General features: G+C 42.9%; 2 protein-coding genes and 1 long non-coding RNA gene across 7 annotated transcripts in view; 2 read left to right on the top strand and 1 right to left on the bottom strand.

Annotated features, from left to right (window-relative positions):
• Positions 1–9261, top strand: part of SETD1A (SET domain containing 1A, histone lysine methyltransferase) — a 37898-nt gene extending 28637 nt beyond the window's left edge. For all 3 annotated transcript variants that reach the window (XM_072976908.2, XM_072976909.2, XM_072976910.2), the window contains exons 17-20: positions 819–929; positions 1806–1925; positions 2904–3041; positions 3747–9261. In XM_072976908.2, coding sequence (XP_072833009.2) covers positions 819–929; positions 1806–1925; positions 2904–3041; positions 3747–3920 — 543 coding nt within the window. In that variant the 3' untranslated portion in view covers positions 3921–9261. The remainder of the gene's footprint in view (positions 1–818; positions 930–1805; positions 1926–2903; positions 3042–3746) is intronic.
• LOC144583409 (uncharacterized) lies at positions 6520–18387 on the bottom strand. The gene is made up of 2 exons (XR_013537173.1): positions 16499–18387; positions 6520–14842 (listed from the first exon to the last, which is right to left on the bottom strand). It is a non-coding gene; the product is annotated as an uncharacterized LOC144583409 (long non-coding RNA).
• Positions 18388–19380: 993 nt separating this feature from the next.
• The window catches only part of HSD3B7 (hydroxy-delta-5-steroid dehydrogenase, 3 beta- and steroid delta-isomerase 7), a 59314-nt gene continuing 53110 nt past the window's right edge, over positions 19381–25584 (top strand). The window contains exons 1-2 of one of the 3 annotated variants that reach the window (XM_072976902.2): positions 19463–19511; positions 25370–25470. In XM_072976902.2, coding sequence (XP_072833003.2) covers positions 25413–25470 — 58 coding nt within the window. In that variant the 5' untranslated portion in view covers positions 19463–19511; positions 25370–25412. Of the gene's footprint in view, positions 19512–25369; positions 25471–25584 lie in introns of all 3 variants that reach the window. The other 2 variants (XM_072976906.2, XM_020807291.3) reach the window with 2 other exon arrangements.

The raw sequence follows: 25584 nt of genomic DNA, 5'->3' as shown, positions 1-25584 counted from the left end.
CTCATTTTGCTCATTAATTGATAAAACATCAAAAAGGGGTGAGCAATTCAGAGTCTCCCAGCTAGCACCAAGACTGTCCTTTTTTTTTAACGAGAAGCTAGGCCAGAGTGAGGTCATAAAGCATTCAATCAAGCTGGGCCTTTCTCCAGCAGAGCAAAATGTAGGTGTCTGTAAGTGTAGGTCTGTCGTGTGATTGGAATCCAGAAAATCTGAATGGCACGTCCCTACTGACAGTTCTTGTGGTACTTGCTGTGCCATCTTTAGTCATCGGTAAACACCAGCCTGTATGTATGTTGGCTGCACTGTGGGGGCAGCCAGATTATGAAAAGAGAAGTATAAAGATTGCAGGCAGATCAGTCTGAAGCTTTCTCCCCACTACCACCTTGTCCCGTGTCAACCTGTATGTTCTCTGGGACTGAAGAGAATTGTAAATGAAACTGGAGATGTAAAATTTCCATTTTTCCCCAGAAAAAAACTGGGAGAAACGTATGTGTGTTTTTCTGGAAAAAATGGAAATTTTCAGAACTTTTGCATCTCAAAACTGAAGTAGGCTTGTTATTAGCAAAATGTGAAGGGTTCCACAGGAATCCAGCAAAGCATGGGGATAGGACAACTGCCCTGTTTGTTGAAGGGCAGAGGTGCCTACAGATCCAGGCCATTAGCTTAGTACTGATTTTTGTTTTTATTGTTGCTGCTGCTGCTATCATCTCAGTGCATATCACTTCCCAAAACTGGATAAAACCATGCCTCAGAAAGTGGGAACTGTGTGCCTTTCCTTTTTCCCTCCATGTATCAGCAAGCTTTGCTTTCCTCCTCAGGGCACCAACCGCATCCTCTCTGAACGGAGATCGGAGCAAAGGCGTCTGCTGAGTGCCATTGGTTCCTCTGCCATCCTTGATAGTGATCTTCTGAAGCTTAACCAATTGAAGGTATCCAAACTGCCCAGTTCAGCAAATAATGGACACAGGAGAGTGGGACTGGGGATGTTGAATGATGATCCCAGCACATCCCTTGGATAAAACAGGAATGCGAGCTGGCATTCTTTTGTGTCCTTTGTGTCTGGGGAAAACCAGCTGTTCTCTCAGGTTAAATTGTCTGAGCAAAGCCCTAGTATCCATTAGAGAGAAGATCTTCCATCTATAATTCTTGAGAAGGGTTTGGTACTGTCTTCAGAAGCCAAATCTGGGGGGGCGGGGGCGGGCGGGGCGTGAAAGTCCATGGACAGAGCTTTGTCCAGGGAAACCACTTTCCATCTGTGAGCCAAATTCCGCTTCAGAGAAATTACAGGAACACAGGCAAAAGCGTAGGACCAAATATACCAGCATATTGACTGACTCACACAGCCAGTCATTAAGCTTTAGCATTTTTAATCTTTCAGAAAGTTGGGAGAAAAGATGGGAAGCCGCTAAACCGTGGTTTCATGAGGAGGGCCCCTCTGGGCTTTGAGGGAAAGAGTTAAGTCACTCAGATTATGAGCTATGGCATTTTTTTAAATTCTGCCATTTGATACCTTTAGATGACAGACTCCTTTCTTGAAGGTTAAGATGACAATGTTTCTTGATTGGTTTTGCATTGCATTATCTTTTGTGTTTGTATGTTGTGAGGCTACATCTAGTTTTGAAACTGAAGGACTAATACTCTTAGAATAGAGAAAACCCTGAAAGGAGATTATTGGGAACCTAAACTGTGTGCTCTGTCAGTTTCACATGCACAAAGACTAGGGGTAAGGACAGTAACTTAAGGACATAAGCACTCATTCCCAACCAGGTTCGTCTCTGTACACACCTTCTCTTCTTTCCTGGCAGTTCCGCAAGAAGAAGCTCCGGTTTGGCCGGAGCCGGATCCACGAATGGGGCCTCTTTGCAATGGAACCGATCGCTGCGGATGAGATGGTTATCGAGTACGTAGGTCAGAACATCCGGCAGGTGAGCATCTGTGGAGTTTAAAGCGTAAAGAAGGGGCTTCATTTCTACTGCCTTGGTAACTGATAGAAGAGTCTATAATACCAGAACATCACAAGTGGGGTCCTAAAGTAGTTGATCATCCTTTCTGTATATGTACCTTCTTGCAGCTGAATGTGGCACATTAAGAGGGCCACGGTATGAATTGAGGTCAGACACCTGACTTGTTCACTCACACATCTTTTCTTGTGCCATATCTTTGTTATGTTTCCCATTTTTGGCACTGTGGGGGGCATTTTTGAAGGGAGTAATGAATTACGTAAAAATTTAGCCTGCAGCTTGACTTGCTGAAGCAGCCTTTAACCTTTTGTGTCAGCCATCTGTGTGCTTGAAGCACATGCAGTTAGTTGGCACTAGGGGGTGCTGGTGAAGCTGCCTGGAGCTCTTCATTGCTACCTTGGGAGGAACCATTTACTTCCTATAAATACCAGCCTTTCTTTGTAATTACAGCTGGTTTTTTTTTCACCTTTCCTTTTGCCCCCTCCCCCTTTATTGGTCTGATTGAAGCACATACATGTGGAAATCACTGCTGTCATGGTTTTTTACACTGAGAAGGAGTCCCGCAACTCTTAACGCCTTCCTCTCAGAGGCCGATAGTGTCAGGCCTGGATCCTATTGCATTTCTGCTGAGCAGGAAGTCCTGCCGGTGCAGCAGTAGCATAAGATTGTCTTGTTTGTAGAAGTATCACTGTTGCACAAGAGAAGAAGGGTTTTTCCCTAGGAAGGTGACTGCTTGCACAGCGGCAACCTTTTGGTGAGCAACAGGCATGATCTCACATTATTACACTGGTGGAACTTTTCACTCAGGAAGAGCTCATTAGGATGCCAGTCTCAACCTCCAGACCTATATGATTAACTGCAGACCTTCCTTTGATAGAGCAGCCTTCGTTTCTGTCACTTGTTACATTCATCAATCTCTCCCATACTCGTTCTCCTTTCAAGATGGTGGCTGACATGCGTGAGAAGCGATATGCCCAGGAAGGCATTGGAAGCAGTTACCTTTTCCGTGTGGACCATGATACAATCATTGATGCCACCAAGTGTGGTAACCTGGCACGCTTCATCAACCACTGCTGCACGGTGAGTTGCCTAGGAATCACAGAGAAACAGATTTCTGGTCCCACTTCAGCAGCCATCATCTATGTGGTGTTTTTATCAAATAAACTGAACTTTTATCTTGCCACCAGTGAATGTAGTGATTTTTAGCTTGAAAAAAGATCACTTTTTAAAGACAGAAACTCCCAGACAATTCCCCTCCACCCTCTGCTAGCACACTGATGTCTTCTGAGGATATGGCTAGAAAATTCAGAGAGTTGAGTCCAATTGGAAATATAAACCACAACAGAAAAAATCCCAAAGCCCCTGCTCCTGGGAGCTTAACATTTATCAGCTTTATTCAGATGTTGAAATCGGCAACTCTGTAATACCATTAAAACGTGCCAGACTGGGGCTTCAGCAGCTACAGAGAGAGGTGTGAGAATAGAAATGCAAACATCAAGAAGAGGGAATCAAACGGGTTTTTGTTGTGATTCATGAGCAGCCTTTTGAGAAACCAGGAAGAAGGATCTTTTTCACTAGCTCACCTTTTGTTACCAACTGCCAGGTTTTACTTAACAGGTAGTGGGTCTAATGTCCCCTTGCTTTTCATGTGTACTAGAGGCTAAAGTGTTGGTTCTGAAGGGGTCATTTCTAGATTCTGGAGAGGCACATGGCTCTGGGGTTGGCGTGGAGCTAACCTGTTACTTGCAAGACTAGCTCACTTTTGTTCCTCTTTTCCATCCTCAGCCCAACTGCTATGCCAAAGTCATCACGATCGAGTCCCAGAAGAAGATTGTCATCTACTCTAAACAACCCATCAGCGTCAATGAGGAGATCACTTATGACTACAAGTTCCCAATTGAGGAGAACAAGATTCCTTGCCTGTGTGGCACAGAGAATTGCCGAGGCACCCTGAACTGAGGCATAATCACAGCACTCATATTTATTTTGTTTTCCTGACTGTCCTTTCCTCTTCCCTTCCCTCCATTCTCCCCTGTAGCTTAGCTCCTCTCCCTACCATGTTGTAGGGGAAAACTTTCAGTCGCCTTAAGACCCATCCAGTTTTTCAAGTTACTAACCAACGAGAAAGCACTTCCCTCTTCTCAGGTTTTAAATCAATGATAAATCCAATTTTTTCCTCCTTTAGGCAGCTGGCAATCTGTGATTTGGTCCTCACTGGGAAATCAAAATTTAAAATGTAGACTCAAGACTTTTCGCAGAGATTAAATACTCTTCCTTGCGCTGAAAAAGAAGCTGAGGGTGCTTAATTGTGGTTAATTCCGCAAGCCCAAGAACCTCTGCTTCTGAGCTTGAGAGGCATAGCTTGAATAGGCTGAGAAATGTAGCAGTCAGGCGTTCCCTTCTAAATGTCCTAATTTCAGTTTGTAGATCTCTGACAGGCAGCCATTGGCTAGCGACCTTTTTCGAAACGCCAGGTTATGAGCATGTGTGCCAGGGACACTTTTTGAGGCAAGGTGACGCTTGAATCAGACCAAGGAGTTGTCCCAGCCCTTGAAATGTAAAGATGGTTGTGCCTTTTGCTTCCCATCTTTGTTCCAAAAGTGAAGGTAGTGTTGCAGCATTGGTGAGAGAGAAAGAGACGGAGGGAGTTCTGTGGGTTTAAACATTCCTCTGTATGGCCAGAGAGCTCTGAAATTATCATTCTTCAACATTAATGGTTTAGATATATTCTTGGGAGCAAAAACTTGAACCACCTTGGTTAAGGTAATATCTCCTGATAGAATAGCCCTCCCTTTTTATTCTGCAAAGCACTTGAGGCTATAGAAGTAAAGGTCCTGAAAATTCATGGGATTACATTGTGCGCATTGTAATCTCATTGTCCTTTTTCCCCCCTTTCCTTCTGCTCTGACCTTTAATGTAGTGAGGAGGAGAAAAACCATTTATCCGTAATAGTGAGGGAGGGGTTGGTTTTCTTTCCTTGCTACTTTGTGGCTTCAGCCGAGCTGACTTGCAGCGTAAGCTAAGAATTTCCCACAACCCACCACCCCTGATAATTTTTCTTTAGGAGAAGAAAGTTGTGTATATATCTATTCCAGATGGATTGGCTGTTTCTTGTAGAAACACATGTTTATTGGTATGTAAATATTGTTTGTTTTTCCACTTCATACTAAAAAGAAAACTGTAAATAATGTTGCTGTGTATTTCCTTCTCCTGTTTCATCTCCACTTGCACTGTGCCACCCTTTTCTTTTCAGGCAACATGGATTTTTTTCTCTCTCTCTCCTGGGGAAAAGTACATCACCTCAGTGGTGCATTGGAGGGGTCGAAATGTGTTTTTCTTGTTTCATCGAAATGGACATCAGTTTTGAAAGGTGAAAGGCTTTGAAACAAGGCATGTGGAAACATATTAGCAGGATTTTTTTTTAAAAAAAGAAACCTTTTTAAAGAAATCTGCCATTCTCTTTGCCAAATGGTGGTGTTCTCAGTGGTGGTGAGCCGTTCCCTCCTGAGAGCACTTTTGCTCCTGGCTTGTGTTCCTCTGTGTATTGCCCACAGCCATGAGTAATAGGGTGCCTACACATGAATGTTGTTTGCTTACTGGGAGCAGGTTCTCAGGGAATAACACACTATGTCTCCAGACATGGTCTTCTTATGGAATTTGAATCCTGGAAATGTGGGTCAGGGGCAAGATGCTTTTAGGGAAGGTTCAGGAATACAGAGTCGTCTTCTTCTTGTTGCTTTCCTTGTGCTGCCGTGCTCATCTGAAGGAAAATTGCATCCGATGGGCTGAATTGTATTTATTAGTCCCAAGCACAGCAAGTTCACTAATCTAATGTTACTTAACCTAAATGGGGACATACCAAGTTCCCCGTAGATTATTGGGTCTCCTCAAGTAGGAACTGCCTGTTGGATTTAGGCCTCAGATACGAAATATGGCTTGCCAACTCCATGTTTGCTGAAAAGGTGGTTTTTTCAGGAGAAAAAGTGCTGGCCTTAGACAAGACGTACTTAAACGTTCCGCTCCTTTGCTGCTTCTCACCCTGCGATCCTTTCCTCCCATTCCTTGGTCCCCATTTCTTCCCTGCCTCTCCCCTTCCATTTGTGGGAATGAGCCTGTCCAGGAAGAAAATTTGCAGAGGAGGAACCATGGCAACCTCCCGCTGGTCTCCTCCTCCTCCAATTTTCATTTAGCAAACTTCATTGGAAGCTGATGCTGTTAGCTGATGGTTCATCTCAACTTTCCTCCAGTATTTTGAAGGCTGCTTATGGACTAGTGGGCAGCATCTTCTCACTTTGCTTCGTTTTTGATGAGCTATCTCCTATGCCACCTTTCTTTTTGTAATCTCTTAAGGAGCAACTTTAAGGCTGCCAAGGTATGTGCGTTGAACTCTGCAGCATGATCTCTACATTGTCTTCTTGCATTCTTCTATGAAGCAGGAGTCATAGTAGTCAGTTTGAAACATTTCTGAGAGATTTTCTTTTCAGGCAAACACAGTCTTTGTATGTTTCCTATAAACTCTGTTGAGTCTTGAGGCCTACTCTTCCCATAGCTAGAGAAGCAAAGACAGGAGATTTTTACCCAATTGATGCTTTTTGGAGCAGTGGTAGGTCTTCTGTTCCCAGCAAAACCTTACCATTTACCATTTATGTTTTTCTATACCTTTTTTCTGTCTTCAGAATACATCTTAGCAACTATTGTGGTAGATTGGAAAGCTTGAAGTGGCACCCACCTTGTCGCTCTCACACACGTGCGTGAAAACCTTCAAATTTATTTCTATTACTTAACGCTGATTCTATTCTCAAGCGGCATCTTGTCCTGTTTGGCTGGTTTGGATTGCGAGGTACAAGTGGAATCCTTCACTATTCTGTTTCCTTTTTTTTTTTTTTTTTTTTTTTTTTTTTACTGTGTGTTACTTCCCCTTCTTCTTGTCAGTGTTCCTACAACCATGTTATTCCATTCACTTCTGGAAGAAATACCTCATATGACATCTGCCGGTGGCATTACGAAGGAAGACAATTGCACACATGAAAAACTGCGCTATCCATTAAGCCACCCCATCGCACTGCAGTCTAGCTTTTTCTAATCCCTTTCGCCCTCGACTCATGACTATTTCTACATGTTAGGTAAACTTCAAAATGAATCAGGTGCTGTTAGTTAATGTGGTGCCCCTTGTCAAGTTCTCTTTTTATCCCTAAAGACCCTAGACCCTGTGTAAGTTGGAGAAATGCTGTTTTGTCTAGTGTGTTTTCCCAGCTCAGATCACTTGAATGTTGAATTTTTAATGGCTTCTGCTCTTCCATTGGTAGGCTTGAATACAATTGCTGGTCTCATCTCAAGTGGACGTATTGAATCAGTGATGCTTAAGTGACTGTAGACTTCAACAGTTGATTCTCTGGGTCTATTCTCATTGAGGCTAGCCATTCCATTTAGGCCACAGCTTTTTAAAATTCTTCATTTTTATGCCCCCATTGGGATGTGTGTGTGTGTGTTTGTTTTTAGTGATGCAGCTACTTTGCTTTCTTCACATTATTTTTTGGAGATCAGGTACTTCCTATTTGAGTTTCACTCAGTTGTAAACTGTGCTCCTGCCCCTTTAAAAACCAGGCGCCAAGATATGGCTGAAGTCTTTATACATGCTTTTGGCAGGGGATGGGAGTCATTGTTTTTACAACCCTCATTCAAGTCTTCTCTTTCAGTAGCTCCAGTTGCTGCAGGACTGTGTCATTCTAAGCCTTAAGGGTTGAGAAGGCAGAACATTTCAAATCTCCTTTCTCAGTAGCTACCTAATAACTACAATAAACAAACTGCTTTTTTTAAAGCCACTGAACTGACATGCTTTTAAACAAACTTGATCAACTCTGGTTTTAAATTGAACTTGGGTAAGAGCAGACCTTGCTGAAGATCTTGGTTTAATGATGCATGAGTTACAAATAAGTGTACTTTTAAGCACAGTGCATTAGCAACAGAGATAAAGTGACTGAATCACAGTTTCTCTGAATTGTTTGGGGGCAAGCTTTTCAAAAGCTGACCAGATACAAGCAAATTAGCATGACACTAGGCATTTGGTGTGGGTTTTTTTTAAATCATTTAAATAGTTTCTGCTGAAAGCATGTGCAACTGGACATGCAGAGAAAAGTGACATCATTGTGACCTCTAAATAAGGGGAAGTTTGGGCTGTTTTTAGAATATGGCTTCCCATTGTTTTATTCTTGTCGTATAAGATACCCAAAGGATTAACTCCTTTCCTTTCTTTCTTTTTCCCTTTGCTGTGATATACAGTACTGAGACAGAGAATATCTTAGAGTAGTGCTTTCCGAGTTTCCTACCAGCATTTCACTACTTTCAGCAACATCCCTGCTATATTTTTGGTGGGCGTTTTTTGTGCTATGATGGGAATATTCCTAATAAGATTAAATTTTAGCCACTTTCTCTGCATGGACTGTTGTGCCTTTCTCGGATATGAATAGAAACCATTTGTTAGTTCATGCCTAGTGTTGCTGCAGCTCATTCTTAAACTGATCATCTACATCAATCCTCCGTTAATTTTATGAAAACGTCTCCATGCCCAAGTGTTTAAATGTAAGCTTCAGGAAGCTTTTATTTTATTCTCCCACTACCACCTTAGAAAGAAGTCAAACAGTGTTGAGCAGTTTGATTTTTAACCCATCTCTGCAGTTGTGTGATCCTGCATCCATCTCAACCGTATATTTCTGAACAGCAAAGAATGAGCAATTCAGACTTAAAAATGATAGCCATCTAAACTGTGTCAATGAAGTTTCCAAATGCTTTATCAAAATAACCACAAAAGTTCTTCCAACTTTTCAAAACTGACTGCTATTTCCCAGCTTGTAAGGCTGAAGGATTGTTGGATTACCTATGCTTTTTCCATGTGCTTTCCCCCCATTGTATATATATATATGTAAAAAAAAGAGATAGATATTAAAAAAATCTCTATACCAGGGAGGGTTATAGTATTTAACTTTCTCTTGCAGCGTTGGTAGCTTGCTGAAAGTTTTGTGTTTAATGCAGAGATTGGAAATGTGCGCACATGGACAGATGGATACAGTTTCTCTCCTTCCCTTCTTTGTCTGCTCAGTGAATGCTTCTCAACTGTGTATATCTACCCTTCTGTCTGTCTATATAAATATTATATATATAGATTATATATATATAAATATATTTTCATTTGATCTTATTGGCTTCCTACTTGTAAATATGTTAATAATTTGTGGATTCATTACTTGGTGCCAGATAGCACATTTTTATAAAAGTCATTAAACTTTTATTGTACAAAATAAAAGCATGAGCTTTGTCCTTCTGTGTTTGCGGCTGGGTGTACACAAAAAAGGCCTGTTTACTATGGGATCCCAACCTAATGCTCTAAGTCCATGGTTCCCAACCTTAAGTCCGCAGATGTCCTTGGACTCAGAAGCCTTCACCGCTAGCTGCATTCGCAAGGATTTCTGGGAGTTGTAGTCCATAATCATCTGGGGACCCAAGACTGGGAACCACTGCTCTAAGTCATGGATGGAAATTCAGTTATATTTTGCCAAAGGAAAACATCAGGGAGGCTGGGGTTTTCAAGACCATTTGAAGGACTGTTTTGGAAAAACCCATGCTTGAAAAAGTACTAGTGTTATTTGACCGTTTAAGGCAGGAAGAAACTAAGCTATAGTCCTAGGACTGTTCCCCAATAACTGGGGATAGTCTGCAGAATGTAAGGCTGCCCCAGAGTAGTCAGAAGAGCAAATGGAAGTAGGTTTGTGGGCCAGTTTGGTTCCCTGCTTATGAGGTTAGGGGTAGCTTGGAATTTTCCAGCATGAGTCCAGTGACCTGGCATCTTCCAGTACTCAGTAGCATTTGTTTATACATTATATTTGTAGTGGGCAGAGTCCTGTTGAAGAAATATGCCAGTGTAAGTGACTGACACGCAACTAGGAATGGCAGTAGCAACTCATTAATTTTTGGCAAGTAACTACAATTTAAACCACTCCACTCAGCATAAATCTCCAAGAAGATTCTGACTTCCTTTTACAAGAATTACATTTTTACTAATTTAAGTGCATACTTGTCACTTAACAAAACTAGTTTTACTTGACTTAGGGTTTTTTTTTTTAAATTGTTCAGCCTCTGTGCATTCCTTTCATAAAAGTCTGTGTTTTTTGTTATTTGAACTCTGTGATAATGGAATCAGAATAACTGAGTTGGAAAGGGCTGATAAGGCCACCGAGGCCAACCCCCTGCTCAATGAAGATATCGGTGTCTAAGCAGATCTGACCTATGATCATCTAATTTTCTCTTGAATGCCTACAGCACTAGAGTGCTCATTACTTTCTGAGGTCATTGGTTCCATTGTACTGCTCTGACAATTAAGTTTTTCCTGATAATCAGTCTCAATCTGGCTTCCTGTAGCTTGATCCCATTCTTGCGTGTCCTGCACTCTAGGATGATCAAGAACAGATCCTGCCCCTCTGTATGGCAGTCCTTCAAGTATTGGAAAAGTGTGATTGTATCTCTCCTTAGTCTTCTTTTTTCAGTGCTAAACATGCCCAGTTCTTTCAGCCTTTCCTCATAGGACTTAGTTTCCAGTTCCCTGATCATCCTTGTTGCTCTCCTCTGAACTTGCTCCAGTTTGTTGGCATCTTTCCTAAAGTGAGGTGTCCAGTCCTCTAGATGAGGCCGAACAAGGACCAAATAGAGAGGGCCTAGGACCTAACAGGATTTGGAGACTATAGTCTGTTAATATATATAACATAGCCTACAGTAGATCCAACAGCTAGCACTCTATGCAAAACCATGGCTGGAGGAAGGGGACCAGAGTTAACTTCTTGAACAGGAGTCGGCTCTCCCAGAACAGCCTTGTGATACATAAATCCACTCCCCCTTCACAAGCTTTCTTTATCTCAGCAGCCCGACTTAGAAAGAGGAAGGGAAAGAATCATTTGTGGTTGCTGTTGTAAGAGTAGTGGGTGTCAAAAATTACAGTGTGTGGAATGGGTAACTATCATCTGCACGTCATACCAGAGCTGAAAACTCCAGGATATGTTTATCAGGGTGTGGGGGGGAGTTACCTGCTTTCATCTACACCAGCTGTTGGTATTTTCAGATGCTAGAGGGGGCATCTTTCCGTTTGAAAAGAATGAGTTTCAAAACAGGGATGAAGTTCCAAGTATCATGGAATCACTGTCTCTTTATTGTGGGACCCTGTAGAAATGTACTTTTTTCCCCATGTAGTCCCACTCTTAGGTCTGATGAAATGGCCTTGACTCACAAAAGCTCACAAGAAGACACAGCAGTTAGTCTTTAAGGTGGCAGAATGCTTTTGTCTTTATTTTTGCTTTTGTCTTGTTTCTTGTCATATGGCATGGGAAGTTTAGACACTCAGCAAACCAGATGTTGGTGGCTTCCTGTCTGCTGTCTAGAAAACGATGTTGCTGGTTGTCTTTATAACAATAGTGTAAGAGACTAAACAAAGGGCACAAAGGTAAGAGAATGGTTTCTCAGAACTAAGTAGTAACTAGTATGCATGTCTATTAAAACAATCAAAATATGGTGTGTTTAAGGATAGTAACAGTGCAGATGTATACCCATGTGGTATGTAATAATGATGTGGGAAGCTGGGGTTTTATTGCAGCTTATAATTCAAAGGCCCGATATTCCATATGTCATTGGGAAGATGGTATGAAGGGGAATGCAGCAAAGTGAGTGGAAAGACACCTGGACATATACTGAATCATGACCTGCACAATCTTCCCAATCATCATGTCTTGTGTGCTCTGCTGTGGTTCAGATTCAAATTTCTGTAATGCTTTGCAGGGGAGGCAGGATCCATGGATGAGGCTCTAACATTTACTGAAATTACAGCTCTCTGTTGATGTTCTAAGGAAGATCACAAAGTAGATGGGCGATATTAAAAGATGAGTAGGGCTAGCATGGATCCTGTGTGTATGTGTACCATCAGGTTGATTCTAACTTGCGGCAACCCTTTCCAGGATTTTCTAGGTAAAGAATACACAGAAGTGGTTTACCGTTCCCTTCTACTGGGGTCGCCCTGGGACTGTGCAGCTTTCCCCAGGCCACACAGGCTGGCTCTTCTTGCAGGAGGCACAGTGGAGAATCGAACACCCAGCCTCTGGCTCTGCAGCCAGATACCTAAACCACTGATGAAAACAGTGTAAATGAGAAACATTGGAAACAAAAAGATGAAGCATGTATCCAGTACTGGATGTCAATGGGCTGGCTAATGAAGAAGAAGAAGGATGATGATGAACTAAGAACACTTCACAGTACTATCAGGGGCAAATCTCGGTGATTACTACGACATGTATAATATCACTGAGGAAAAGTGCTCAAGAGTGGGTTACAATGGACTGCACACCATCCCTCCTTTTGACACCACCTCCTGATGCTAGACATCAAGATGGCGAAGAACCCACCTTGTTCCAGAACAACAGAGAAAAATCTGAAGCATGGATTAAGACTTGCAGCTTCAACCCCGCACAGAGAGGCTAACCATTGAAAAAGACAAATTGCATGCCATTTCGCCAATAAAAATCAGTTTTATTAATCTTCAGAAACTACTAAATAAATTATGTATGTATGTACATACCCACTTTATTTATTTATTTATTTATTTATTTATTTATTTATTTATTCATTCATTCATTCATTCATTCATTCATTCATTCATTTTCTCTACTGCCTGTCTGGCCAAAGGCCACTCTGAGCAGTTTATAGCACACACAACCCCCCCCCCAAAAAAACCCACTAATAATCAAACATCATAAAATATAACTAAACTTCAAAGTAGGCATGAAATAAAAATAGCCAGCCGAATTTTCAAAATGCATTATAAAATATATAAAACATTTAAAAGGGCAGGAATCAATCCCGTTAAAGGCTATTAGGCAGGTTTTTAATGACATCTTAAAGGTCATCACCAGCAAAGGGGCCAAGTGGATGGCAGGGGGCGGTGGGTTCCATAGGTGAGGTGTTTTCTCTTTTCGGGCCTCTCTGAGGGTCAGGATCCTCCTCTGTCCTGCCTGGGATGTGCAGGTCGGACAGGCAGACCCTGTTGGAAGTAGGCGTTCTGCCAGGTACCCAAACTGTTCAGGACTTTATAGGTTAAAACCATCACCGAGGCACCTGGCACAAAATATAGTCTTTTTAAAAAAACTCAATTGACACCGAACACGGAACTGAATTAAGTATCATAAAGTATTAATATTAAAGTATACACAACAGACAGAAGCATTTCTGTAGCTTCTCTGACGTCTGTGGGCATCAACATGGGCTTTCTCCATACATTTTAAGTAGCCTAGATAGGCACACCCTTTAATCTTGAGCCCCTTCCTATCTGGGTGTGTGGCTTGCAGGCAACCGCACCATTTGATAGCTGAAATCAGGCCTTGCCCACAGCTGTCCCAAAGCATATTCATTTGATCCTTTCTGAAGGTGGAAGAAATGCCGTGGATTTGAGGTAGGCACATCCCACCGCTTGCTTTTCTGCTCTGAGCTGCACGTAGAGAAGTTTACGGGTAGAGGGGAGAAACTGGAAGCTGTGCTAGTGGAGTTTAGGGTACACCAGTTTTCTGCCCTTGGTACTTCCTTCGACGTCACAGACCATTTAACACAAACACACACAATTTTTTAAAAAATGCAAAAAGTTAAAATCCAAGTGGTTAGAAGCTCACTTTCAGTTTTTTTAAAAAAAAAAACAGTATGTGGGGGTATTAATTGACACAGGGTGGGTTGGAAGCTATAAATAAACCTGCAACTTCCAGAAATTGTAGGTGTGTGTGAGATAGAAAAAGAGGAACAGGGGTGCAAAAACAGCCTTGAGGAAGACAGTAAGCAAGTCCAGGACGTCACTGATGGACAGAGATGCATAGGTGAAATTTGGGGTTCTTGGTCCTAGTTCAATATTAGAACCACAAATCCTGTTTTGCCTTCCTCTGAAATGGAAAAAAAAATCTGAATTCTGTTGTTGTTTTTAAGAAAAGCTTCAGCTTCTGGAGAGGAGCAATGCTAATGTGACCACTAGGTTGCACTCTTGTTCCAGATTTAACTCCAGCAGTAGTGACAGGATGGTCTGATCCTTCTGGATGCTTAAAAGCTCTATCTATCTATCTATCTATCTATCTATCTATCTATCTATCTATCTATCTATCTATCTATCTATCTATCTATCTATCTATCTATCTATCTATCTATCTATCTATCTATCTACTGTATTGATTGATTGATTGATTGATTGATTGATTGATTGATTGATTGATTGATTTGATTTGATTTGATTTGATTTGATTTGATTTGATTTGCATCCCACCCATCTGGTCTATGCGACCACTCTCTACCTTGTCAAATATTCCTATTAGCCCAAACTCCAATCCAGAACTAATCCCTTAAAATCTGACCCTCCATAATGAATGGGACAGAAGCGAGTTAGCTCCCTTCTGCAGTCAGTCGGTGAAGAGTGAAGGAGCAGGCCCATCTTGCTTTGAGCAGGAATCTTGGCAAGTCTTTGCATCCGAAGTCTGAGTCTCTGGTACCAACCCCCAAGCCCAAGTCCCTATTAAAAGCAAGCTTCCCCCACCCCCAGGAAAAAAGGGAGGAGGTGGGTGGGCTCCGAGTCACAAATCAAATCTGAATAATTGAAAAAACAACAACAACAACAAAACAACCGAGTTCAGTTGCCGGTATGACTTAAGTCCTTGACGAAGGATGACTTCGTTGGTAACTTCGATGACACTGTTCCACCATCTCGTCCTCTGTCGTCCCCTTCTCCTCTTGCCTTCACACTTTCCCAACATCAGGGTCTTTTCCAAGGAGTCTTCTCTTCTCATGAGATGGCCAAAGGATTGGAGCCTCAGCTTCAGGATCTGTCCTTCCAGTAAAGCAACAAATTATGGAGTATTCCAGAATCGTTTTGATTCCGGTTGCATTTGGCCAGTGAGTCCAGAAAGGAATGATTATTTTCAACGACATCCCTGATTCAAAGGGTTTGCACAAATTGAACGGTGTCTGCACATGTCCTCTCAGTTTTCTTTTCCAGAGCCAAATACTGTAAGGTGGGCCAGGTAAGATTTTCCTAGGCTAAAGATCGGAGGAGAGGGTGAGAGGGGATGTGGCAGCTGAAGAAACCATGACTTCCCCATTAGGTTTGTGCAGAAAGCCATTCTTCATTTTCCTGGCAGGTAGCCACACCAGTTGTGCAACTTCTAGGGGAAAAAAGAAGTTGCTCAGCATCCTACTGGGAATAAGGATAGTGAGGTTTGCTTTACAGATTAGCCTTACCCCACCTAGCAAGGGAGAGGACATGACAAAACAAGACGGTGGTTAAAAGCAAAAGCAAAATGTGCTGCTTATATAGTGCCCCATAGCGCTTCAAGCAGTCTCTGGGTGTTTTATAACTTAATTATGCAGGCTACACATTGCCGCTGCCCCTCCCAGCGAGTCAGAAGGATAGAAGGCTGAGTCATCCTTGAGCTGGCTACCTGGGACTGAATCCTGGGTCATAAGCACAGTTTTGACTGCGGTACTGCAGTTTAACCACTGCACCAGAAGGCTCCATAAGGAGTGCTTTCCATGCATGGAGCTGTCTTTCACCACCGTGCAAGCACAGAAGAGGAGGAAAGGGAAGGGAAAGATGTCTCAGATCTCACTGGTAATGGGATATGTTTTGTGTTTCTGACCTTACACGTGGTATAAGTGATGGCAGTTACCTGTAACTAGTTGCTTGTAATGAATGAACAGAGGTAAAAAGAAAATTCATTTAAAAGCATAGTGGTGCCCCGCTTGGCGATGACCCCACTTCACGATGAAATCGCTTAACAATGAGTTTTTTGTGGTTGCTATAGAGATCGCAAAATGATGATTCCTATGGTGTTTTTCGCTTAACAATGAATAGTTCCCTGCATCGGGAACCGTTTTTTCACTGAACGACGATTAGAAACAGCTGATCGGCGGTTCTCAAAATGGCTCCCCGCTGTTTTCTGGTCCTCTTTCCGGAAGACAGTGATCGAAAATGGCTTCCCCTATGGAGGATCTTCGCAAAACGAAGAGGTATTTCCCCCATTGGAACGCATTAACCGGTGTTCAATGTATTCCAATGAGTTTTTTACTTTCGCATGACAACGATTTCACTTTACAGCAATTTTAACAGAACGGTTATCATTGTCATGCGGGGCACCACTGTAACGTCATGAGCAGGATCATATTTACATTCTGCATTTATTTTGAAAATTACGCCCTTCTGAAGGGCATTGGAAGGCGTTCTTAGAAGGCATTTTAACTGGATATTATCAGGTTTTCTATTATCCTTTTATTAAGCCTTTGGTGCTTCCTTTAGAAGAAAAATAGCACAGAAACAGATCGATAAATAATGTAATAATCTGTAAGGGCAGCAGGTTGGCTTTCAAGTTCTGTAACCCATAGCAGGAATGAAACTATTTTAAAGCAGTTATTTTCCAAGTTTTGTTCATGTATTACATGCATACATGTATTAACTTTGTATTATTCAGACCCTCCTTACTCACCCATCTTGATATTCCATGTTCATCTTGAGCTTGTTTCGGTGGTTTGAAATGTGGAACTCCAGGTATCACCTTTTTTTTTCTTTGCACCTGTCTCTTTAAAAACACCTAGAAGAAAAAGAGAGATAAGCAACTGCTTGGGGTTACTCTTCATGCAGGGCAAAACCCACAACAGCCTTCGCACCTTATGCTGCACTTGAAAGCCTAGGAACCAGCTGCCCCCCCTTTTTTTCTTGGTCACTTGGCAACCACACGATCAGCCTGCTTTTATAAATGAAAGGGAAACAGTACAGGACCCAAACAGTGAAATGGAAAACCCTGTAATCAAAGACCTGCAAATACAAAATGCTATATCCCATATGGTGTTAGAGGAAAGGTTTATAGATACCATGGGCTGCCAGGAAGACAAATAAGTTGGTGTTGGACGAAATCAAGCCTGAAATTCTTCCTCTAACAGCAAATAAATAAATAAATAAATAAATAAATAACATAACATAACATAACATAACATAACATAACATAACATAACATAACATAACATAACATAATGGAGTCTATTGCACTTCGGGCACATCGCGAGAAGACAAGACTCACTGGAAGAGACAATAATGCGAGGAAAAGCTGAAGGCAGCAGGAAGAAAGGAGGACATAAAATGAGAGGCATTGGCTCAATAAAGGAAGCCACAGCCTTGAATTTGCAAGAGCTGAGCAAAAGGGCCATTCACAGCAGGCCCTTTCAAAGCTCATTCAAATCATAGGGTTGCCACAAGTTGGAAGCAGATCAGAGGCACACAACAACAACAACAACAACAACAGAAGACAAAGCCCTAATTCACATTTTGCCTGTCTTGCTTCACTTCGTATTGCTACTTCTTCCTCTCCCACTTCTAGAGATTTGCAACAGGCAGAAATTAAGCTAGTGTGGGCTTTCCTGGCACGGTGATAAGAAGACGGGGCAAACTTTCCAGAATTAATGTCTACCTGTCATTTGTTATTAAAAGCCCAGGAACTTTGGGGGTTGGAGAGAGGGAACAAACAAGCAACCTTTAGTATTGCATGAGAAGAAGGGATAGTATTGCAAATCCGAAAGGCTTTCAACGGCATGGCCTTGGGCTCTTGTAAAACCGTAACAACAGCAGAAAGGTTCACTGAACATTGGCTGATCTCAGCAGAATCCTGGGCAAAGGGGGGGGGGGACTCTGACATTACGAAAGCACATGGACTCTGATCTCCAGCACCAGATACGCCTGGATTGTTCCCGGAACACACTTTCCTCCAGTTCACCTTGACACATTGACCAAGGGAAAGTCAACCCTGCAATCTCTTTTTTGAGTGCACGATGGCACACATACCCTTAACCTTTTAAATCTTTTCCACGTTTTCATCATTTAATTCTGTTTTAAATCATATATGGTTTAATTTTGTCTTTTCATATTGAACTTAATTGTGTTTTTAACTGTGTGAATTTTAACGTTGTGAGCCGCTTTGGGTCTCTTGTTGGGAGAAAGGCGGCATACAAATAAAACTAATAATAATAGTACCTGCAGGAGAACACACTGTGATAACTGTATGTCTTTGGCCACGGAGTCAACACATCTGCTTCCTGCATCAACAGGGACAGCTTCCAGCAGGTCTCAGTCCCACCAAGTTCCCGGAATGGCAGGGCCGGAAAGATGATGTTCCTTTCTCAGAACTCAGGGCAGAATCTCAGAGGCCGAATTCCTCCAAGATACACCGTCCTTTTCCTGCTTGGGTAGCCAAATCCATCAGAGGTAGAACTGGAAGGATCTGTGGGTTTTAGGATCAAACTTAACACCTGATGCTCTGAGCTTCCGAGCAGGTGTACGTTCCTCTCAGCTACCCATATTTGTGAGAAATGCAGCTTCTCAGCCTCATCTCTTTCCTACCCACTCCCCAGCCTGAGCTACATACAATATGGTGCAATAATAAGTATAGTGGTGCCTCACTAGACAGTACCCCGCATGACAGTTTTTTCGCTAGACATTGGCTTTTTGCGATCGTTATAGCAATTTGCAAAACAGTGATTCATATGGGGGAATTTTGTTGGGCAATGTTTGGTCCCTGCTTCGCAAACCGATTTCCGCTAGACAACGATTTTGACAGCTCCCTCTGCGCTCGCAAAACCGGTGTTTTGGGGACCTAAGCTTCACAAGACAGCTATTTAAACAGACGATCGGCGGTTCAACTTTCCTATGGCTAGACAACGACGATTCTTCCCCATTGGAACGCATTAAACAAGTTTCAATGCATTCCAATGGGGAAAATGCTTTTTTGCTAGACGATGATTTCGCTATACAGCGATTTCAGTGGAACAGATCATCATTGTCTAGCGAGGCACCACTGTATTCATTTAAAAAGCAAACCAAGCTGAAAAGCATGCCCCTCTTCCTGCGAAAGCCATTATAGCCCCCGAAAGCTGCACCCGCAGCTCCTCTGTTGCGAATTAAGTTTGAGCAGAAAAAGGTACATAAATTTCTGGGTTTTTTGGGAGGGGATGGCGATTTTGCGTAAAAATACATGACAGCTCCTCTTCCCTCAAGGTCTTGATCAGAGCGGTGTCGTGGTTAAAGGAGGGGTGTCAAACTTCTGGCCGGTTTTTTTTTTTTTTGACTACAACTCCCAGAATCCTCATTGCCAATGATACAGGACTGTGTGAGCTGCTGTCCAGAAATCCGAGTGCTAAAAGGATCCCCGGTTCTGGCTTGGAGGGCTGGACGAGGGAAGCCCTAGACTAGAGAGAGTCCAACCATCCTTTGCTCATATGCGGCTCACGGGGTTCGTCGTTTCGCGCCCCGCCCGCGTTGCGAAACGAGAGCAAAGGCCGAATAAACCCGAGGGAGGGACCGCCCAGCGCTAGGACCCGGAGGAAACCTGGAAGGATCTCGGCTTGGAAAGGGGCGTTCCCGAGGCCGAGCCAGCCGGCAGTTATGAAGGCGAGCGGCGGCCGGTCCGGCGCGGTTGGGAAAGGTTCGCGGGGGATCCTCTCCGGCGGCAGGTGAGTGCGGGGCCGGGAACGGCAGCGCCCCTCGTTCCGTTGCCACCGCCATGGAACGATGGCGGTGCGGGGCTTTTTTTTGCCGAAGGAACTAACTGCAGTAGTTTGTTACTCGTTTTGAAAAAGTAACTTCTCAAGAGTACCGTCCGTTTATGCTTTTATGGGGAGCCGGTGGAGAGAGAGAGAGGGAGAGAGAGAGAGCCGTCCAGGTTGAAAAGTAGTTAAACTGCTGGATAACTCAGGAGGAGGAGTTCAGTTCCTCACTATGTGTCCTTGGCGAGATCTGGGGCTCGATGACCCATAGGGTCCTTTCCAGCTCTGCAGTTCTATGATGATGATGACGACGATGATGGTGGCTTCTTCTTCCTGTTGGGGGAGTAGACCCACCCGTGCTATTTTTTTAAAAAAAAGAAACGATAAGGCTGCTCTTGGATATGTGCAAAGTATCCCCCCACCCCCGAAATTCTGCATAGCCTGCTAGGAGCGAGCAGATTCTTTCGCTCACCAAATGCTGGTTCCAAATTCGTTTAAACATTATTATTATTATTATTATTATTATTATTATTATTATTATTATTATTATTATTATTATTATTATTATTATTATTATTATTATTATTATTATTATTATTATTATCAACAACAACAACAACAACAACAACAACAACAACAACAACAACAACAACAACAACAACAACAACAACACTAGGCACAGTTAATCAAAATTATGAAAACATTGGCTGGTATTTTATAACAGATACTTCTTCTTCTTGTTGCTGTTATTGCCGGTGCACGGGAAGACCGAGGGCCCTGTCTCCGTGCACTAGAAATGCTGAGAAGCAAGAAATGCAATATACCATAAATTATTGTTGTGGGTGTTGTTAGGGAGAAAGAAAAGAAGCTGTGAATTAGGAGATGGGGATGTGGCGGTTTCGTGTAGAGATGTGCCTGACAGGTGACTGCTTTCTGCAGCAGTTGAGCAGAGTCCTGTAGGTATCCGGATTTAATTTTTTCCAAGGCGACGCATCCCCCTGTTCTGCTGCCGCCGGGTCAGGCTTGTGCTGCCACCGCAGAGGTTGTTTCCTGCTGACTTGCAAGCTGTTAATTTGCAGTTGCAGCACGTTACGCACTGTGGCTGAGACTGCATTACTGTACAGGCGTTCTGTTTGGAGTTGCCACCCTGGGTGTGTGCGCTCTCTAGGAACCTTGTGACATCCAAAAGATGCAATTGCTATTTTGGTGGGTTTTTTTTTGGTCTGACTTATTTCCACACGTGCTTTGCGAGTGATTAAAGTCCACTTCTTGAGACACATGTCTGGATTCGAATCCAGCCAAGGTTAGGTGGATATACGTACATCTGAAGGTAGTGCAAGCCACATTTCTTTCTTTCTTTCTTTCTTTCTTTCTTTCTTTCTTTCTTTCTTTCTTTCTTTCTTTCTTTCTTTCTTTCTTTCTTTCTTTCTTTCTTTCTTTCTTTCTTTCTTTCTTTCTTTCTTTCTTTCTTTCTTTCTTTCCCTCTTTCCCTCTTTCCCTCTTTCTTTTTCTTTCTTTCTTTCCCTCTTTTTCTCTCTTCTGCATCTGAGTGTTTACAGATTCCACGAGGTCCTTAAGCATTGTGAATTCTCTTTGACACCGTTTGAAAAAGTGGGACAGAAATGTTTTAATGATTTCTTAAGGGTGGCTGGTAGAGGAAGCCTTCGGCCCGTGCTGAAACTTTATTTATTTTTAATTTGTAACCCACCTTTTCTCCTTAAAAAGGACCCAAGGTGGCTTACAGTACAATAATTAAAGGACAGTATTTAAGATTAGTAACAACTGGTATAGAATATTACAAGGATCAAGGAATACAGTATAAAAAAACCACATACATAAACAATACTGAAACACATTAAATGCAGTAAGGTACAACAATCCATTAAAAAAAACCATTCAGCAGCCAGAAAAGATGGGGCCTGTCTACCCTCCTATGGGAGGAAGTGACCTTGTTTCCTCTATGTTTTGGACCCAAGTTGTAAGACCTAAGTTGTAAGACCAGTATCCTATCATTAGTCTCAAGAAGATAAACCCTTTAACTCAATGGGACTTAAAGGTATGTCTCTTTATCATTTTGAAAATGATCCAGTGGGTCTACTCGAGTTGTCACTCTGTGTCCCATGTGTCATGAAGAGGCTGCTTTTGATTTATGGCAACCTAAAAAAGGGTTTTCATGGTAGGCGAGATATTTAAGGAATGGTTTGCCATTGACATTCCTCCCTCCCAGTGAACTCCCATAGCAGAGCAAAGATTTGAACTCAGGCCTCCTAGTCCGTTATTCTATTCGCTACACCAAACTAGAGCAGCAGGGCCTGCCGCTAGAATTCTTGAAATGATCTTCGAGTCCCTGACGTTGATCAAGAAGTATCCATGGCATAAAACATTGGGTTTTTCTTTAACCGGCATACGGGATGAAGGCTTAGAACTGGAAGAATCGGAGCAGCTCGGACGTATGGGTTCTCTGCTGGTGCTGGGATTACCCCCCCATGAGAGCAGGATTTCATTGTCGGTGGCCAACGGCGGCTTTCTAGCGACTTCTTTAGCTTTTTCCTGGAAAATATGCTTGCCTTTAATTGTACAAACGGAACAACAGTAGGGTTGCAGAGCAACGGGTGTTTTCCAATTTGGGGTGTATTTGTTTTGGGTGTGCATGTTATCACAGTTGGCAACACAAACTGGAAAAAAAGAATTCCCTTCCAGTTTAAGGGAGGATTCCTTGGGGTCAAAGCTGGAAGGAAGGCATTCCGAGTGGGCACGCTTCCCGCTTTATGGGGAGTGTCAGCCGTAAGGGCGGCTTTTTTGCTCCAGTGAAGCCATTAGAAGAAGCGTTCGCCTATGAGATTAAATTTTTTTTGCATTCTTGTCGCGTAGGTCTGGAAAGGACAAAGTGTGGGAATTGGGCCAGGATCAAAGTTGGCAAGCCTTGTAAAGTGTAAATGTGTAAGACCGCATAGTACAGAGAGAAGGCAGCCTGCTGGCTGTGCCTGGAAAGTATTTCTTGAAGATGTTTGCACTCTTCCGCTGACATGGATGTGGAAGCAATTTCTAGGGCTAAATGTTGGCAACATCTGCCCATGTGTATTGGGGGAAGGTATCCTTGGGCTCATCAGAAGCTGCAATGACAGGATGATTAAAGGGGTGGAAACCAAGCCCTAGGAGGAAAGGTTTAAAGAACTGGACACGTTTAGCCTTGAGAAAAGAAGACTGAGGGGAGATAGGTAAAGGTAAAAGGTTCCCCTTGACATTCAGTCCTGTCGTGTCTGACTCTAGGGCGCAGTGCTCATCCCCGTTTCCAAGCCATAGAGCCAGCGTTTTGTCCGAAGATAGTTTCCGTGGTCACGTGGCCAGCGCGAGTAGACACGGAACGCCGTTACCTTCCCACCGTTGTGGTACCTATGTATCTACTTGCATTTTTACATGCTGGGTTGGCAGGAGCTGGGACAAGTGATGGGAGCTCCATCGCGTGGATTCGATCTTATGATTGCAGCACAGAGGTGTCTGCGGTTTAAGGGGAGATAGGATAGGACTTATCAGATACTTGAAAGGATGTCATACAGAGGAGGGGCAAGATCTGTTCTCGGCTATCCCACAGTTCAGGACACATAATAATGGGCTCAAGGTACAGGAAACCAGATTTAGGCTCAATATCAGGAAAAAAATCCATAACAGTTGGAGCAGTATGACAATGGAACCAGTGACCTCGGGAGGTGGTGAGCGCTCCAGAGAAAACTGGATCACCATCTGTCTGATCTGCTTTGATTTGGATTCTTGCATTGAGCAGAGGGTTGGATTCGATGGCCTTATAGGCCCCCTTCCAACTCAATTTGTCTACAATTCTAAGAGCTGTTTTAAGGCATCGGTTTCTAGCTTAATTTGTTTACATCAGTTATTCATTGATGCAGAGACTGCTTTTCTCAATACATCAATCTTCTATGTACTAGAAAACATTTTGATATACAGCGGCATTCATTGATGTGAGACATGTCATCACACACCCTGTCTGTCTGGCAGTCTCAGTTGGCACGGCCCAGACCCAGATGTACTACTTGGGTAGGGAGCTGACAGTAGAGAGGATCCCAGTGTCTTTTCCCGTGGGAGAAAATAAATTTGAGGTGAGTGATCTTGAGCAGAGTGACCGTGACTGTTTTTTCATTTGAGAAACACATGCCGTAAGACAAAAACCACTGAAAGGAAAGAAATATGCAGTTGTGAATAGCCTTCAGTTTCACCTTTAGAAACTGAATACAGTGGTGCCCCGCTAGACGATGGCCTCGCAAAACAATGCATCCGCATGATAATGAGGTTTTGCAATCGCTATAGCGATTCGCAAAACAGTGTTTCCTATGGGCGATTTTTGCTGGACAATGTTTGGGTCCGTGCCTCGCAAACCGTTTCTTGCAAGACGACAATTTTGGCACTGATTAGTACTTAGCAAAGTGGGTGTTTTTGGGACTGATGCTTCACAAGACAGCCATTTTAACAGCTGATCAGCGCTTCGCAAAATGGCTTCCCTATGGGCGATCTTCGCAAAATATGACAATTTTTCTCCATTGGAACGCATTAAACGGGTTTCAATGCGGGTTTCAATGCATTCCAATGGGGAAACGGTTTTCACAAGACGATGTTTTCACAAGACCGATTTCTATAGAACGGATTATCATCGTCATGCGGGGCACCACTGTATAGGGCTTTCACTTTAGGTATAGATTGGTATGTGTAATTTCTTTTACACCCTTGAGAAGATTACAGATGTTAACTCTTGAAATCCAGGCATTCTTGCTGGAGCTCCAGGATTTTTTTTCTTTGAAATGATGCCCCTGCGGAAAATTATATATGAAATTGACTCTGACTCTCATTTTAATTTGGGCAGTGAACTGCTTCTGGAAGCTACATGGGGTCATTTAATTTCAATCATTTCATGTACCTGAGGGTTAGTGTGGTATCATGGTTTCTATAGCTGCTGATCCTTGGCCTCGTCAATTCCTGATGCCCTATTGTCTTTGCCGTTGCTTAAGCGATACAGCGCTAATTTCCAAATAAGAAGGGAATTTTTAAAAAAGTAGTGCACACAAACACCCCTTGCAGTCTGAAAAACACGATGCACGTTTTTTATTATGACAGATGTTTTCACAAATGCCGAAGCAATGCAAAATAGATCAGTTTCACAATCGTGTTAAAAAGCCTCTGCAAAACTATTCAAAATAACTCAATTGGTGGCTGCACAGATTTGGGGGTTGATTGTGCATCGTGTAGTTGTGATTTTTTTCAAACCGATTTTAAGCATGCTAATCCTGATTCAAGCCCAGGTTTTATTGCTCATGTGACTGCGCCTGAACTAAAACAGTGACTTGCTTTTCAATCCACATCCCAGTTTGTCCCAGTGATTCGGTGTTTCATCTTTTGGCATTCAGTCCAGTGGCTACTTCTGAAAAATGCTTGTTCTTGTACCAAGTTTGACCTTCCTTACAGAGATTGGTCATCTTTTGTGCCAGTCGTTGCCTCTAGTAAGTTTAACAACTGCTTCTCCTCTTAGCAAATGCCATGAAAAAGCCATCTGTTCCACTCCTTCTAAGCTTGCTTTCTCAAATTTCAGTGACTCTGGGAAATTTGTAGACTCTTTTGTTGGATCCAGGAGGAGGTTTTCACAGCCAGCTGCTCTTCCTTTTGCTTGGCTTGGGTTGCTCCAGGGGACAAGGAGGGGATCCCCCCCCCTGTTAAAGCCTCCGAGGTGGAATCCTGGAATTGGAGAGATTAAGCAGGTGCTCCGCCACAGACTTGCCACTGCTAGCCTGGGTGTGTTCAGCGTCTTTGTTCTTTTCCTGCAGAAAACTGGGATACCTAATCTTCTTGTGGACTTTTCAAGCAGAGATGATGCAAAGAAGCCGCCTTATGAACCAGAATGCCTGGTTTCCACCTGGCATGAAAGGTATAGCAGAATCTACACCCTGTGGCCTTAGAACAGTGTAGAAGAATACAGTGGTGCCTCGCTTAACAATTATCTTGTTAAACGAATCTGCTTGATGATGAGGTTTTTGCAATC

This window comes from Pogona vitticeps, chromosome 6, assembly GCF_051106095.1.
Source record: "Pogona vitticeps strain Pit_001003342236 chromosome 6, PviZW2.1, whole genome shotgun sequence".
Lineage (NCBI taxonomy): Eukaryota > Metazoa > Chordata > Lepidosauria > Squamata > Agamidae > Pogona > Pogona vitticeps.
The sequence above is the reverse complement of the archived record's forward strand: the minus strand, read 5'-3'. Positions and strand labels throughout refer to the sequence as shown.